This window comes from Theropithecus gelada, chromosome 15 (assembly GCF_003255815.1).
Source record: "Theropithecus gelada isolate Dixy chromosome 15, Tgel_1.0, whole genome shotgun sequence".
Lineage (NCBI taxonomy): Eukaryota > Metazoa > Chordata > Mammalia > Primates > Cercopithecidae > Theropithecus > Theropithecus gelada.
The window spans coordinates 41,891,493-41,909,519 of record NC_037683.1 but is presented as its reverse complement, the minus strand read 5'-3'; the positions used below and the strand labels follow the sequence as shown (position 1 = coordinate 41,909,519).

Here is an 18,027-nt window from a genome sequence, read left to right as displayed (position 1 = left end):
TTTTTTTTTTTTTTGAGACGGAGTCTCGCTCTGTCACCCAGGCTGGACTGCAGTGGCCGGATCTCAGCTCACTGCAAGCTCCGCCTCCCGGGTTCACGCCATTCTCCGGCCTCAGCCTCCTGAGTAGCTGGGAATACAGGCGCCCGCCACCTCGCCCGGCTAGTTTTTTTTTTGTATTTCTTAATAGAGACGGGGTTTCACCGTGTTAGCCAGGATGGTCTCGATCTCCTGACCTCGTGATCCGCCCGTCTCGGCCTCCCAAAGTGCTGGGATTACAGGCTTGAGCCACCGCGCCCGGCCGCCTCCATCTTTCTTCTCCAGTTTAAGTCCCTGATCCAAGTATGAACACATTAGTCTTTCCCTAATGCCAGTGGAACAGCTGATGTGAGGCTAGGACATTTAAATCAAGCTTTGCTAAAAGCTAGAGGATAATGAATAGAGAGCAACATGAAACTATTCAGTCTGGCTTACAAAGACATTTTTCTCATGCCCTTATCTTTTGGTGTGTCTCCATTTGATACACTTCATCTGAGTACTGCCACCAAAGGCAGAGCCAGACGTTTACCTTCAAACACGTGCAAGTCAGCAAGATCCAGAGTGTCTTTGCTTAGGTTTCTTGTTTGAAGAACTGCTTCATTTCTGAGTAATGGACGTTGGGAATTATTACTTTAGGAGAGACCACACTTATCTGAGAGTGTGGCCCTGCTGTACTTGTCTCGCAGTAATCCCAATATTCATAGAAAAGATAGGCATGTACATTAGCATGAGGGCATTGTTTGGTTGGAAGCATTCTGATCTCATTGGGAAAAACAAGCTTGTCTCTGTTGTTGAGCAGAAGCTTTTATAGAAGTCTTTGTACATGGGCCACTGAGAAATAAAGTGAACAGTTCGGGTTTATCACTCTCCATAATTTGTAAGGATTCACTTTTCCTTTTTTCTGCAGTTGCAGAGCTACTTCAGGTCTGTTCCAGTGTTTCCTTGTTCTCACCACCGAGACTGAACCTCCTTATTTTTGTTCATTTGCTTCAGGAAAACCATTCCATCTAGATTTCCTAGGTGTAAACCTCACTGATTACATAATAGTTTATATTTATAGTTCTAGGACACCTTGTTCAGGCATCCTGTTACATTTCTACATTATACGATTCTTAAATATGCATTGAATTACAAATAGGTCCCCTGGGAAAAGACAAAACTAAATGGCTTTTTCTGCGAGAAACTAGGACTAATACAGATATTTGGGAGCATTGAACATGGAGGATAGAGTTAAACTTGAAGAGAAATACAGAGATAGAAAAGCAGTAACTGCCCTTTCATTTGTATGCATGCACACGATATACGTTTGGGTTTTTTATTTTTTTGCTTGATGTATTCATTTCCAAATCAAACTATAATGTGCTCTAATTGGGTCTCTTTGTTCAGCACATGGTTGTTGATTTGAGTACTTTCTCCAGTTGAAAAACTGACATTTTAATTTTGTTATTCAATGTGCAATAGATTTAAATAAAAATACCCAAGATTGTGTATTGTAGATTTCCTTCAACAATAATTATATGTAATTATTTTATCAAAATAAACAAGTTAAAGTAGTTTTAGTTATTTTGTCTCATTTTACATTTGGGAAAAAATTACAAACCAGGGGCCAGAGTCTGGTCATATTTGTCAGTGAGGAAAGACAGTTTCTGATTGCCAGTCCCACCAGAGCACTGGCAGATTAACACAGCATTGTAGATTACTTTCCTAGGAAGAGATGCTCTTTTTTTCTCCCTTTCCATTATTTTCCTTTCCTTCTTTCCATGGTACATTGTCCTTTTGTTTTCTTCCTTCTTATTTCGATGCATATATAAACTTGAGCCTTTCTGCTCTCACATTCTCTTTCTCCCCATGATCATAATTGTTTCTTCCTCTTTATTCTTAAAATAATAATAATAATAATAAGGCCACATAAGTATTTTATCTAGATCTCATCTATCATTTAAGTTTTGTCAGATCCGGCCTGCTCTTGCCTTACCATGGGAGAAGGGAAAGGAGGGAGGAGTTTTAAGGGATTTTAGGCATCAGGCAGAAGTCTTAAGGGAAACTGCAAGGACCACCAGGCTCAGAATTAGCTGTGCATTGCAAACAGATGGTGTGTCCCTGAGGAAATAGTGTAGTTGCCCTAAGCAATTGGGTGCTTCCATCTGATTTAGCTTAGTCTCTGTAACTGGGAAAAAGGAAAGTCTCATGGAAGAAATGAGGATAATCACCTGTGAACCATTCTAAATTATTATCTAGAGCCTAGTAATTTTTGTCTTGTATATAGATTTCACAATTCTGCAAGATAGTCTTCTGTGTCGTATCTTCAGTTCACCAAGGAATAAATGACATCAAGACCCTTATGCCTCTGAGCCTGGCAGATCCTTATCTTTTAATAACCAACCCACCGCTTTCTTCATTAGCGAAGATGCTACTGTATCAATGCTACCAGCAGTTGGAAACCCATATCCTAATGCCAAGCCTCGGCATGTAGATTTTGAGGTCTGAAAACTTTTATTAGCTCGATTGCAGTACATCTCAAGCCTAAGTTTTCATATACATATAGTTTAGTCTCAAAGGGCAAATGTTCCCCTGAATGAAGTTCAGTCAACACTAGATGCTTATATCTTTATGCCCCAAGGGAGTCCAAAATTTAACGATTAGAGATATTATAAAAATACAAATAATATATAAATAATACAAAAGCTCTTTCATTTTGGCAGGCTTTTCTGTCCTTGCTTGGTTTAATTTAGCTGTGTTCTTCTAGGAGACTGCAACTGCAATTTAACTGCTTGCTTTGGCGTTTTGTTTGACAAGGGAGATGAACATTTCAGATGAGACGGAGCCTTACTATGTCACCCAAGCTGGAGTGCGGTGGCGCAATCTTAGCTCACTGCAAACTCTGTCTCCTGGGTTCAAGCGATTCTCCTGTCTCAGCCTCATGTGTAGCTGGGATTACAGGCATCCGCCACCACGCCTGGCTAATTTTTTTTGTATTTTTAGTAGAGACAGGGTTTCACTGTGTTGGCCAGGCTGGTCTTGAATTCCTGACCTCCGGTGATCCGCCTGCCTCGGCCTCCCAAAGTGCTGGGACTATTGACGTGAGCCACTGTGCCCAGCCTTCAATTTTTTTCTTTAAGGTTAAGTGCTTTTTGAATCCTGTTTGCTTACTCTTTCTGACCCAAATGTTTTAAAAATGTTTTCCTGTGTTTTCATTTAAAGGGTTTGTTTTACCTTTCACATTGAGATGTGTAGTCCATCTGGAGTTGGTTATTTATTATGGTATGAGATTTTTATTATTTTTAAAATATGGATACCTGGTTGACTCAGAACCATTTATTGGTAATACCTTCTTTCCCCCAGTGTACAATAGTATCACCTTCATCATAAATCAAGAGGTTGTACATGTGAGGGTCTGTTTCTCTGGAATCTCTGTTCTGTTTGCCTATTTGTCCTTGTGCCATTACCATGCTGTCTTAATTATTATGATGTTATGAGTCTTGATATCTAGTAGTGTAAGTCTTCCAGAGATTACTTTGGTCATTCTTGGGATGTTGTTTTTCCATATAAATTTCAGAATCAACTTGTCAGTTCCCACTGAATAAAAACCCTGTGGGGATTCTGATTTGATTTTATTGAATCTACAGATCACTTTATGGAATATTGACCTCTTTACAGTATTGAATCTTCCAGTTAGGAGCTTGTCATTTTTCTCCATTTATAAATACATTTTAAAATTTTATTTTATCTCCTTTGTAATTTCTATTAATGAGTAATATTTTTTAAGCTTTCTCTGCAGAGGTCTTACCTGTCTTTTGTTAGGTTTATTCCTAGTTTTTAGATTTTTAAAAAATGTTTTCTATTTGTTGCTGGTTTAAGAATGATTTTTAAATTAAACTTAATTTTTTTTGATACAGTGAGTAACCTTGTATTAGTGACCTTGCTAGATTTACTAATTGATTCTAATAGTTGATCTGTAGGTCACTTTTGGATTTTCCATGTGCATAGTTGTTCTCAGCAAGTAATGATAGTTCTGTTTCTGTCTAGTCTGTCTTTCTTTTATTTCTTGTTACACTCAGACCTGTAATATAATGTTGAGAAGTAGTGATAGATATCCCTTTCTTATTTGTGATTTCAGGGGAAAACGAACAGTCATGCAACATTAAATGTAATGCCTGCTTTTATGCCTTTTCTTTAATCTGATTGTTTCAGATTTTTTTTTAAATACTGCAGTTTACCGAGATTTTTAAAAATCATGAAGAGCTGTTGAATTTTATCAGTTTGCTAAGATTTTTAAAAATCATGAACAGCTGTTGAATTTTATCAATTTTTTTGGTTTTTGTTTACATCACCTAAACTGCCAAACTTCCTTATTGTTTTCTTTTCTTTTTTTTTTGAGACGGGATCTCACTCTGTTGTCCAAGCTGGAGTGCTGTAGCCTGATCATGGCTCACTGCAGCCTCACACTGCTGGGGCTCAAGTGATCCTACTGCCCCAGTCTCCCAAGTAGCTGGGACTACAGGTGCATGCCATCACGCCTGGCTCAAGTTTTTATTTTGGCTTTTTTTTTTTTTTTTTGAGACCGAGTCTCACTGTCGCCCAGGCTGGAGTGCAGTGGCACGATCTTAGCTCACTGCAAGCTCCGCCTCCCAGGTTCACGCCATTCTCCCGCCTCAGCCTCCCTAGTAGCTGGGACTACAGGCGCCCGCCACCTCGCCCGGCTAATTTTTTGTATTTTTACTAGAGACAGGATTTCACCGTGTTAGCCAGGATGGTCTCAATCTCCTGATCTCGTGATCCACCCACCTCCGTCTCCCAAAGTGCTCGGATTGCCGGCATGAGCCACCGCACCTGGCCAATTTTGGCATCTTTTGTACAATGTTTTTGTATATCCTCTACCTAAAATGACTTTCCTTTCTTCACTAGCTTTCCTTAAGTCTTAGTTTAGGTGTTGTCTTTCAGAGAAATCTCCGTTTTCTGTCCTCTGATCTGTGCACTTTGCATCACTGTTTATCAGTGGCGTGTTCTCTGCATTGTAAACTTGAGAGCAGGAATCTTATCCTGATTATCTCTGTCCTCGTAAAGGTTTTTTTCTTTCTTGCTACACAGGTTACATTCACTGTCGTGTTCTGAGAAAAAGGTGTTCAGGCCTTGCTTTCTGCTTCTAAAATTACTAACTGCACAGGACCATCAGTTCATTTCTTCAACTGTGGCTCCAGCAGATCTTTCGCTGTTTGCTGGTCCAGGTATTGCTCTCCTCTGCCCCGAGTCAATGGCAGCTGGGAGTGGTTACCACAGTTCTCTTACCACAGTTCCTTCTCTGCCACAGTTCTGTTTTGTATGTCATTCCCCTAGCCCAGGATGATCTGCCACTTTCATTTACGTTCATTATTACGCCTTATTATCTGTGCAGCCAAGCCAGTGTCTCCTACAGCCACTTGTGCTTTCCAAAGGGAAAGGTTGAATTTTTCATTTTGTTCTACGTGAGGGGTTGTGGGGAGTAGGGGTGGAAATCACTGTAGATTATCAAGTAATCCTTTTTTTCTTTGTGTACTTTTGGAGTAAATCTAGATTATGTTGATGTAACTATTAGGACATTTCTGTTTCTTCATCTCTAAAGGAGCTGGGATCTGATACTTCTGTTCATATTCCTTCCAGCATGAACATTTTATGGCTAAGTAGACATTAACTTGTTTATTAGTTAGGGATATTACATACATACATTGGATGTGTCCCTACACTGTTAATTTGGGTTGGAACTGAAAATATACTTTCTGTGTGTGCCTAATGCTACTACAGTGAAGTTCTTGAGCCAGGTCTGTTCAGTCATGTTGTTGAAAAACTATATGAATATTTATGAAGGAGAAAGAGACGATAGAGGTACCATGAACATTCACTGTTTTATGTGCATATGGTTTATGTTGTGTTCTGTGTCAGTATTGCCTCCCAGAGCTGTCTCAGCGTTAGCTCTGATTCTCTGTCTAGCATCTAGACCAGAGACTGGCACATAGTAGGAGCGCTAAAGAAATACTTGCTGAAAAAGTGCATAAAGTAATTTTTGAGCATTTTATTATGTGCTGGGCACTGTGCTAAGTATTCTATGTATGCTGTTTCATTAACCCTCAAACCTTCTGAGATTGGTACTGTTAGCATGTTATGAATTTAGGAAGTAAGTTGAAGAAATTTAAGTTCAAATAAGTTAAGTGACTTTCTCAGGATTACTCAGTGCCTGACTGGCAAAGATAGGATTTTAACTTGTTTTTCTGTCTCTGAGTTCCATCAACTTAACTACCATATCCTTATAATACCTACCCACTAGTCAAATTAAAATCTAATAAGAAACTGTGTAATAGCATACTATTGAGAGGAAATAAGAAATTCGGTTACTGTTTTAGCACCATTAGACATAGAAGTTTCTCCATTTCTTTTCAGGGCCTGGGGTAAGGCAAAGTGCACGCATCTGCTCTGTATATTAAAATATCCCCTCATCTCATTGAAGTGCAACAAAAACAAGGTCACTTGATAGGACTGTAATTGTCATCACACTATACAGCTTTACTTCCTTCCCTTTAGTAGTAGGATGATTTCCTTGTCCTTAAACATGCTTCTGAAATACCAGTTTTAATGGCTGTATAGTTTTTCATTTATGATTGGATCAGGATTCATTCTGTCATTGTATTGTCATTCACGTAGGTGGTTTTCAATCATAAAATACTGTAATGAACATCTGCAAGTTTGGATTTTTGCTTTCACCTATTGTTTCCTCAGACAACTCTAAGTAGTACAATTAATGGACTAAAAGATAAAGGCTCTGACTCTTTTCAAATGTGTTGTTAAACTCCTCAAATCTGCTAACCAGATCTTTATGCTGTACTTGTGTGATTTATTTCGAATATTAGTGAAAGCCTTTGTATTAGTTGCCCTGTTAAATCCCATCTTGCCATTTGGGCAGCCTGTTCTTAGTGTGTTTTCTCTGATACCAGTTAACATTATATTGGCTAATTCCATTGAGACTAGGAGGCTGGAAAATGAAGATAATGTGGAAAAACAAGAGCTTGTGAATTTGGGAGTGCCCTATTCTTTTAAGATGTGATGTGGGTTAAATGATAAACAATACATCTTAAATTCTTTAAAAGTGGCAGAAGTAAATGGAATTTATCTGGAAAAAATCAGATGTTTATTCTGATGCCCTAAATTCACGGGTGAAATATTATCCGGACTAGAGGAAAATTTTGTGTACATTGTATGGTGTTCTCTATTTTGACAAGCTTACTTTGATATTACTGCTGCAGGGTAGCCCCGGGAGGGTTGAATTGAGAACTGAGTATTTTGAGGAACACAACCTAGGATAGTAGGCTGGAGGGAGTTGGAGGTCAGGGTTTTAGCCATGTATACAGAGATAAAGCAACATATTTAATAAAAAGAAGAGGAAAATCTGTATAATATGCTTTACTCCAGAGGTGGATGAGGGAGAAGAGGGGGCACATCTTGAGAAGGGGGCGTGGTGTTGAGAATGGAGAAAAGGGATAAGGCAGATTACTCAGAAGAACTGGGGTAGAAGAATAGGTTGGATGATAAAAGGGGCTGACATTAGTCCCTGAAAGGGTTTTTTAAAATAACTTCTAACTTTTGGCTTCATCTTTGCCAGCAGTGATGAGATCTGCTTTCAGCTGTAGTGAAGCAAACTGAATAAAGCACATTGTGCATGTTAGGTCTTTTACTTGCCTGTTGGTACATGTTTGTAATATTTGGAAATACTCTCACTGCGAAGAAAAGTATAGTTGTGCTGTAGTGGGTAGAGTGAGGAACATAAGGGTCATCACCAGCAAAGTCAGAGTGATGAAAAAACTGGATTTTAAACTCTCTGCTTGACTTTGCATAGATAAGTAAGCCAAGCAGAGTGTTTCCTGGGTGTAGTTAAAATACAAGTTTGGAGCATAGGTAGAAGGCCAAGAGGCTTGGAGATGTAGACTGAGATGTACCAAAGGGCCAAATGCAAAGTTTGGGAACTGTAATGTCATATAAAAACTAATAAAGAAAGGGTGGCACTCTGTCTCATATCCTGAAACGTTTTGAAAAGAATATTGAATTTGACCATAAGGGCATTGCTAGTGAAATTTCAAAGAGAGATTTCAGTTGAACTCTGAATTGGAGGAAGATGGTGATGGAATGCTGGAGAGGGCCAGTAACAAGGGTTGAAAAAGGAAAGAGTATTCAAACATATGCATAAAAAGACTGTGAGTAGGTTGTATAGATGATGACACACTAAGCCTGGGAAGACAAGGTTTCTGGTGCTAATTTTTATTTCTTTAACAAGGGTGATAGAAATGTCTGTTCCATATATTAATACTACACACAGCTGTTTACCTCTCAGCTTTTCTAGCAAGACATAGGGCTTGTGAATTAACCCTGGGTAGCCCTGGCAGTAGATAGAAGTAATAGTGCTTCCATGTGTGACCTCGAGACGTACTGAAACGAGGCAACCAAGGAAATCCTTTATATTGGGCCCAAGAGCCAAGATCTCAACTTGGGATATGTTACCCCAGAGTTGTTACCCTGATACTATAATACCGTGAATAATAACCCCAAGGGTTCTGTCATCTCTTTTTCCTCATGTCACTTCCTTTGACGTCTACATGTCACCATGCTAACATCTGCAAACTTTGAAAATTCTGATTTATTCTGCAGTATTTGGAAATTTCACTGCTTGTAATTGTATTTCCTGGCATGGTTCTGCTATAATTTTCTGTGTACACAGTAGCTTTTCCTTTTAGTGCTGAATCATAGTGAAATCCTTGTTCACCCTAAGTTAAAGTATAGTTGCAAGGGAGCTATCAAGACAAGTAATTACAGTGATGGTGAAATGAATACAGGTCAAACACCCCAATCTGAAATTCAAAACCTTTTGAGCACACCAACATGATACCACAAGTGGAAAATTCTACACATAAGTACTTAACGTGAACTTTGTTTCATGCTCAAAATTATTTCAAATATTATTTTAAATTATCTTCGGGCTATATATGTAAAGCATATATGAAACATGAATGAATTTTATATTTAGACTTGGGTCCCATTCCCAAGATGTCTCATTATGTATATACAAATATTCCAAAATCTGAAAAAAATCCTAAATCCAAAACACTTCTGGTCCTGAGCATTTTGCATGAGGGATACACAATTTGTAATATTTTCTGTGTATAGCCAAGTTTGCACATGCATAGGTTACAACTCATCATATCTTAACCTTTCAGTCTGGAGACCGAAGTTTTCTTTTTACTTTGGTTGTAAATTGTATTCGGATTTTAGAAATGTAAAACTTAGAGAAATGTGCATCTCAAAGTTAAGAAAGCTGTGCCCTCTGTTAGAGATTGGGGGCAAAGTTGGACAGTGTAGTAGAGAGGTCCTAAACAGGGGATTTGGTTCTTATTTTTGCTATCAAGCAGAAGACTCAAAACTGTAGAAGGAGTCTAAACCATATCAGGTCCACCTGGGAGTCTTTAAAGTTTAGGGTTACTTAGCATGGGGATAGTGGTACAGCGAATAGTTTCATAGATTTTACCTGTGGGCTGGTGAGAATATAGTGAGGATTCACATCTACCTGTAATCTGGGTAGAATATTTGTGTAAATCATTTTGGTTTTTTGGTTTTCTTTAAAAAATTTTTTAAATCGTTTTGGTATTCTTAAGTTTTGGTTTCTTCATTAATAAAATGACAGAACTGAATTACCTAGATGATATTCAAAGTTCCATGTGGTTCTGTTAGTCTGGGATTCTACAGTGGAATTTTGTCACTCCTTTTGGGAAGAAGTTTACCTTTGGTGGCTGTGAATAAAAACCACATGGGAACAATGCCATTTATCATATGGGATAATTTTGTGTTTATGTAATCGTTTATGTTAGTTTCCAAATGTGTTAATAATGTACAGTATCTCATTTGATTAGCTCAATCAGGTGATGAAATAGGTCAGAAAGGTATTATGTTCATTTTCCTGATGAAATAAAACATAGTGGTTAGCATCTTGAACAATTTAAATTTGATCATCTTACTTGGTATGCCAGCCACTAAGGATGAAAATCCTGCCGCTGAGAAAGAAAACCCAGTGAGGAAAGCTTTCTCACCCTCATCTAACAAATTGTACGTATTCTCCAAGTTCTGACTTGAATGCTGGTGCAGCTTTTCTTGATAATCTCTTCTACGACACCTGAGTAGAAACACTTTGATCATTCTCCTCAGGACTCAGGATTTTAATGATCTGTTTAATGCCTTTCTCTTCCACCCTAGTGAACTACTCAAGTTCTAATACCTTGTCTTATTCATCTCTACACCTCATAGCCCACACTGTTCCTGGCATATAGAGATGCTTAGTGAATAATTGCAGAATCAAATGAAAGAGTCAAGGTGATGTGTTGCGGAGTGAGGAGAACTTGGGCTTTGGACTGGTGGAAGGAGATGTCATCGTATACATTTTTTAGATTGAAATTTTGCCCTGTATATGCATTTAAAAATTAAAAACCTAGTTGAATAAAAGGGGGGGCGGGTGGGGAGCCAGGGACCAAATCTATCAATAAAATAAATTTGAATTTTTTTTTAACAAATGGCAGTTAAAACTCATATGTTCATGGAAAAAATTAAGTTCCTGTTTTAGTTTTTCCCTAAATGATTTTGCCGTATCACATAACAGCAGTCTTGTCAATCAAGACTGATTTCAAGTGGTGAAATGGAATTTTTTAATTCCCTGGAGAGAGAAATATTTACCTAGTTAAGCTTTATGTTATCGTGGTGTTTTTATTTGTCTAGTGACCTCTTCTTATTGAAAGACTAGTTAAGAGAAACCCTTTAGCACTGACTTTTTCAAATTTACCGTAATGTAATGACCTCTTTGAAAGGAGAAGTACAGAGTGTATTTTTCATAATGTTACTTAAATTCTGTAGACATGAAACTAGATATAAAACCCTTATGTTCTTGGCTCATACACCACTATAAACCAAATCTGCAAATTAAATACAAAGACAACTACAAAAAAAAAAAAAAAACAAAATTCAAATGAATACATTTATTCCATGTGACAGATGATGTTTAGGTTTCTCAGTAGAAAAAAATAGCTTTAGGTCTAATTCCATTTTAAATCTGTTTCTGTATTTTAACTTCAGTGATAATAAAAGCTGTGAGTAGTGCCTCTTCTCATCAGTAATGTTATGCAGGAGGGTATTAATGACTTCAAGGCCTTGTTGGTAAGTTCAGGAGGAGATATCACACCTAACCAAAACACCTGCCAGCAAGCATTCCTCAAATACAGGCTTATAAGTTTTACTGAGATGTCATCCATTTTGTTCATTGGAAGATAAGGTTAATATTTTGACATTATTGAAATTTTCATTACATGATTTTCTAAACCAGTTATTGCTGGAAATGAGAATGGAAAAACATGACATATCTACAATTGTATTTACTGCTAACAAATGTTTGCAAATTGTACTACACATACAGGACCCATATAACACTTGCGTATAATAAAGTGCATATATGGTATTGGCTGTTAGGCTATTGGTTTTTGAATATGCATGCCATGCCTGTATTGCCATGTGCTCGATTCAAATTCCCTTTATTTTTTACTCTTTCTTTTACAATGACTATGAAACTTATGCTGTGTGTAGTGTGCCGCAAGAACATTTGGCCTGAAGGGGATCTTCACACAACTGAAGCAGCAGCAGTAAAAGCCTAGTGCCAGTGTTGAGACAGTGGACACTCATGATCTTGAATGTTTATTCTTGTTTTTAGATTATCTTTTGAAACGAAAATATTTTTTCAAAACTTGTACCCAACTTACACATCCTTTTCTCTCCCAGTATGTTTGGGAAACATTATTTTAGCAAGTATTTTTCTGATCACTACCTAAGGAACCAGGATTCAGAGATGTGAAAAACAAAACAAGCTTGGCCCTTCCTAAGGCAATGAAAGACACTTTAACAGCAAGCTGTAAATAGATTGATTTGCGCTGTTCTAAAGGTATGCAAAGAGCACTATGGAACATATCGAAAGGAGCTACCAATTATTGTGAAGGTAAGGGCAAGGTTTAGAGCACATCATGGAAAAGGTCCTGTTGAAATAGGGTCTTAAAGGATGAGTCAGATAAGAAGATAGGTTTAAACTAGACAGAGAAATGTTATATGTAAAGACCAAGGTCATGAAAGACATGATTATTATAATGGTGAGAGGTGTGTGGCCCTAGATAGCATTTGTCATGTGAGAAGTAAGTTGGAACCCCAAACTAAAAGTCTTGTTACACTAGGTGTTTAGCCCTTATCTCATCAACATAGGCAAGCCACAGTGATCTGAGAACTGGGAGAGTATTCAGGGCAATATTTTTTATATATAGTGGTTACCACATTGTATTACAGTGTTCTCCTTCACTTGTCATTGGAGCTCTTCAAGGGCTGTGAGCATTAGTTATTAATCTTTGTGTACTAAGCTTTTGGTAGAGTAACTGATGAAAGTAATGCTTAGAAAACATGGGTTGAATGACTAATGAGTAAAGAGGATTTAGGAGAGAATTATGACAATCTCCTATGGTGGTAGTTTTAGTGCTTTGTGGGTCACAGACTCCTTTGTGAGTGATTTTGAAAGCTTTTCCTTGAAAATGTAAATACATATAACATTTGGCTTATAGTTTTATGGGATTCATGTACCTCTGAAGCCAGTCCATGAATTCCTGGTTCAGAATTCCTCCTTAGGAAATTATACGCAGACAGCCATCACCATCACACATTGTCATGAATAATTACTATCTCTTTTAGCAGTCTTTAAATGTATTACAAGGCTGGGTGTGGTGGCTCGTGCATGTAATCCCAGCACTTTGGGAGGCTGAGGCGGGAGGATCATGAGGTCAAGAGATGGAGACCATCCTGGCTAACACGGTGAAACCCCGTCTCTACTAAAAAATTAGCCGGGTGTGGTGAGGGGCACCTGTCGTCCCAGCTACTAGGGAGACTGAGGCAGGAGAATCGCATGAACCCGGGAGGAGGAGCTTGCAGTGAGCCGAGGTCGTGCCATTGCACTCCAGCCTGGGTTAAAGAGCGAGACTCCGTCTCAAAGGAAAAAAAAAATATATATCACGATTGTGTCTCTTTCTTGTAATTTTCTTGAGTTTCTTTCATATTTAGGAAGCAAATAGCTGACCTGTCTATGAATAAAGAAAGCATTTTTAATGATTAAGGTAAAACTTGTCTGTAAAGATAATAGACAAGTATGTGAATTAAGCCGGCAACCAAGAAACAGCCACTTGAGGAGAACCTGACATTCCTGAATTTGAGTTTAGCAAGTGAGTTGGAAGTCTGCAGGGCCACGCTCAGACTTGATTTGCTAGAAGGTCTCACAGACTCAGAAAAGCTGTTAGAGTCATGGTTATAGTTAATTACAGCAAAATCATACAGATTAACATCAGCAAAAGGAAAAGGCACCTGGGGTGAAGTCTAGGAGAATTCAGGCACAAGTTTCCAGGTGTCCCATTCCAGTGGCATAACATAGATGGCCTTAATTCAACAACAATGTGTGACAACATGCACGAAGTTGTCAACCAGGGAAGTTCACTTGAGCCTTGGTGTCCAGGGTTGTTACTGTTGGTCAGTCACTTAGGCTTGCAGCACCTGCATGAGAGGCTTTAGCCCCTCAGACTTTCCCTACCCTGCCCCTAGAAGTAATAGGTGTTCACTGTAAATCACATTGTTAGAATAAGCTCTCTGATGGCATTGGTACCATGCGACCCAAGGCCTCAGGCATACAGAAGTCTTATCAGGGAGAATATTCCAAAGGTTCAGAACTCATCTACCAAGAGCCAGCCAAGGCTAGTTTTGAAGACAAGTCTTGGGAATATGCAGGGTTTGAGTAACTCAGTCCTGCTGAGTTAACCCTTTCTTGTACAGCAAGTTAGCTGTTCAGGGAGTTAGCTCTGTCTATCCTGCCCCTGTCTGCCTAGCCACTCCTTTTCTAGATACAGTGGACCTCCCTGCTCTTGTCATAGATGGCCATTCCATGTACTTAGACTTTTTTTTACCTTGCTAACAAGTAATTGGAATGTTTAGATTTAAGAACATGTCTGCAGTTTCATGTGACCTTGGTGAAATTATGCACCAATTCTATCATTGTGATTCAACAAGTATTTTTTGAATGCTGCTGTGCATGAGGCACGGTGTTAGATGGCAGATTGACAGGAATGACTAATACAGGTATCTGGCCTCAAGGAGTTTACAGTTTCATAGGAGAAAGAAAAACAAAACTAGCAATTCTGGTAAGCAGTGTGTGTTTTGGAGAGCACTTAACTTCATCAGAGAGCATGGTCGAAGGTGTATCTGTGTGTATGAGAAGGTGTTGGTGATAATTAGAAGACTTCCCTCAAGAGGTCACTCCTGGGGTTGAGCCATAAAGATCAAGTAGATACAAGTGGGCATGAAGCTAGTGTTTTGCCGCCAATCATTTCTGTAGTTAGGTTGCCTGTGTGGTTGGAGCATGTATGTATTGTTATGGGTGTAGTCTGCTTTGCTTCACTAAGAGAATGCCCCAGTCCTGGCCAGAATACACATGTCTTTTTTAGGGTTTGCACCAAGGGGAATAGGGAGTGTCTGGCTCAGTACAAATCTGTTTCCGTTACTCCATTACCCAGAAAGCCCCTGAAATGGCATTAGCCTACAGTTAATGGGTGGTAGTGTTTTCACGCATTGCTTCTCAAAGGAGGAGTATGTGAATGTTTAGTTTGGGGCTGGTTAAAAACAAAACAAAACAAAAAAAAGTATAACCATTACAAATTTAAATGTACTTTGTTTCTAATGGGAAGGCAAATGCTTGCCTTGCTTTGATGAAATTGAACATAACAAAATTTTTCTATACGTGGAAGCAAAAAACTTCAGGAAAAAACCTGGATCCAAGTGTTACTACATTTCCTTGGGCTTCCACATGTGTGTGGTTCTTAATATAATTTGAAACTTCTAAGAGCAACGAATAGTTGTTTTTTTGAACAGTGCATAGAAGTTGTGTGATAATAGGATCAAGAATGTATTGTTAGAGTGAATATTGGATAATTTCAAACTGTTAACCTTGAGATTTTTTTCTAATAGAATCTTTCTCTTTTTCCAGCATTACAGTGTTTCTGCCACCTCTGTACAAAAGACAATTTTACTTGTGTGACAGATGGGCTCTGCTTTGTCTCTGTCACAGAGACCACAGACAAAGTTATACACAACAGCATGTGTATAGCTGAAATTGACTTAATTCCTCGAGATAGGCCATTTGTATGTGCACCCTCTTCAAAAACTGGGTCTGTGACTACAACATATTGCTGCAATCAGGACCATTGCAATAAAATAGAACTTCCAACTACTGGTAAGTTGTTCTATAAAATGTTTTTCCTAGATACTACAAGAAAAACTCTTCACACTCTGTGACTTTAGAACTGGAAAGGATCATAGAAGTTGTCTAATCCAACTCATTCCGTTTAGAGGCAAGAAGTGGCTTGTCCACTGTTACAGACTTGTAAGAGTAGCCAAGATCCTGCCTCCTGGGTGTGTGTTGTTTAAGAAGGTTGTTCCAGGGTGGACTTCCTCTGAGGTCTGTTATACCTAAAAGGATAGATAAAAGCAAATTCTGACAAAGCCCCAACAACATCTTCAGATTGTCTCTACTTTGTTCTCAGAGTGAATTTCTTCTTCCTTATATAATGCTCCTATCTTTTAAAGCAGTCAACAGTCTTTTAATGAGTGGTAATTCAGAGCAGCACTAAGTAGTCTAGATGTTTTCATTTTGTAATCTCAGCTTGTTTTATTATCTTTATGCATAAATTAATTATACATGATTTCTAGAATTTTGGTCCTTCACCTGTAGTTTACATTTAAAATTTCCCGGGGCTGGTGACTCATGCCTGTAATCCCAGCACTTTGGAAAGCCTAAGGTGGGCAGATCACTTGAGGCCAGAAGTTTGAGACCAGCCTGGGCAACATGGCAAAACCCTATCTCTACTAAAATCACAAAAATTAGCTGGGCATGGTGGCACATGCTTGTAATCCCAGCTACTTGGGTGGCTGAGGCACAAGAATCTTTGAACCTGGGAGGCAGAGGTTGCAGTGAGCCGAGATTGTGCCACTGCACTCCGGCCTGGGTGACAGAGTGAGGCTCTGTCTCAAAAAAAAAAAAAAAGACAATTAAATAAGTAAATAAATAAAATTTCCTGGCAGAACCAGTAGTTTGAAGGCTTAATAAACTTTTTAATTTTAAGATTCCGGTTTAATATGGAAGTCTGAGCACATGTATTTAACTCTTACCTCTTTCCCCAGATCCCAAAGGAATATAAAAATGAGGGCAACCTATGTTAATACTAGTGGAATTAATGGTAGAATGCCACCCACATGCCAACACTTGTGAGGAACTTCTGCAATTCTGCAATTTACAGTACAGATGACACCAGACTGGTAAAGAATAGGATCAATAACTAATAAGAAAGGTTAGTCATTGAAAAGTCCGACCAATAACTTAGACGAGGGATTGGGGGTGAGGTGAGGGTACGGAGCGAACTCTCAGTTCCCTTTTAGGAAGCACCTGGCTTCAGTGCTCAGAGGAGCAGACACAGTTGCTCACTTTCCACTCAGAGTTGGTCCAGGTCTTGTGCTAATTAAAGGAGGAAGCACTGCTGTAGCGCAGAAGGAAAAGGCCAGTCCTCCACTTGTTCAGCATGATAATGCAGCTCTCCCGTGGTAAGGGTTGGTTAGACTACAATGTCTTTGACTTTGATGAAAGCATCTGCAGTTATAATGTGACAAAGAAAAGGATAATTCCAGAATTTCCCATTTCCATCATTTGAGCTTGAAATATCTGAATAGAGATTTATAAAACCTTGTGAAGAAGTCACCTCATTTCTCATGTTTCTAATTACCATATATAAACTTCTCATTTCCAGCTCTAGGATAAGCAAACAGCAAAAAATTACCAGTGAAGAGTTAGGAGCTCAAAAGAAGTAGTCTGAACTAGATAGATTAGATGTCATCCTATGAAATAGGTTTACCACATGATAGGGAGGAACTTTCAAACAGTCCAGGGTCTATTTTCAGTTATTCACTATGAAATGAGAACATTTCACAGTTGTTAAAGGTTGCTTTCAGAAGAAAAGCCCAACTGATGAATGTTTTTAAAAATGCACTATTGAGAGCGAACAACAGACTGGATGCCATAATTTTATAGTCAAGTTTGGGACAAGCTTAAGAAATTGTGTTACAATTCAGAGAAAAGACAGTTGGTGAGCATATTAAGAGATATAGGGAACAGATTTAGATGATCTAATATGCTTATTATCAGAATTCCAGAAAAAGGCATGAGACTAGAAAGAAGACAGAATACCAGGCAAAATTAATGAAAAAATATTAATCCAAACACATGTAATAAAAAGTATCAGTTTCAAAAATAAAAGAATTATATAAGCATTTAACACACATAAACATTGGTTACCTATAAAAGGCAAAAAAAAAAAAAAAAGTTCATATTTTCTGCTTAAATATCAGAGGGCAAATGGAACATTTTTGTAGTCACCTAAAATTCTTTAAATAGGCCAAGATTTTTCATATACAAAGGCAACAGCCTTCTTGTCACAAGTTCAGTGTACAAGGACGCATGGACTGTTCCTGAAGGAAATTACTAGAAATAGGACTCTGTATGATAAGAGATTAATCTACTGAAGATCTCAAGAATGGGAAAGATGTGGTGTGAAAGAAATGGTGGTAAGTAGTAAACCAGTAAGACTCAGGATGAATGTCAGAATAATTGTAATTTTCTGAAACAACCAGAAAATTTTAATTATTAATGGAAGTTACAAGAAAATGATCTGGACTTAAAAGTTCAGGAGGTTAAGATAGAATAAAAAGTATGCAAACTCTGTTAAAAAAAAAAAAAAAAAAGATATGTTCTGCCTTTAAAAAACTGGTGGAGCTATTGGCTGGGCACGGCTCATGCCTGTAATCCCAGCACTTTGGGAA

General features: G+C 38.3%; 1 protein-coding gene across 4 annotated transcripts in view; it reads left to right on the top strand.

The window, feature by feature from the left end:
- Nucleotides 1-18,027, top strand: part of TGFBR1 (transforming growth factor beta receptor 1) — a 50,264-nt gene that overhangs the window by 9,864 nt on the left and 22,373 nt on the right. For 3 of the 4 annotated variants that reach the window (XM_025359867.1, XM_025359870.1, XM_025359868.1), the window contains exon 2: nt 15,146-15,391. In XM_025359867.1, coding sequence (XP_025215652.1) covers nt 15,146-15,391 — 246 coding nt within the window. Of the gene's footprint in view, nt 1-14,216; nt 14,304-15,145; nt 15,392-18,027 lie in introns of those variants that run through there. The other variant, XM_025359869.1, reaches the window with a different exon arrangement.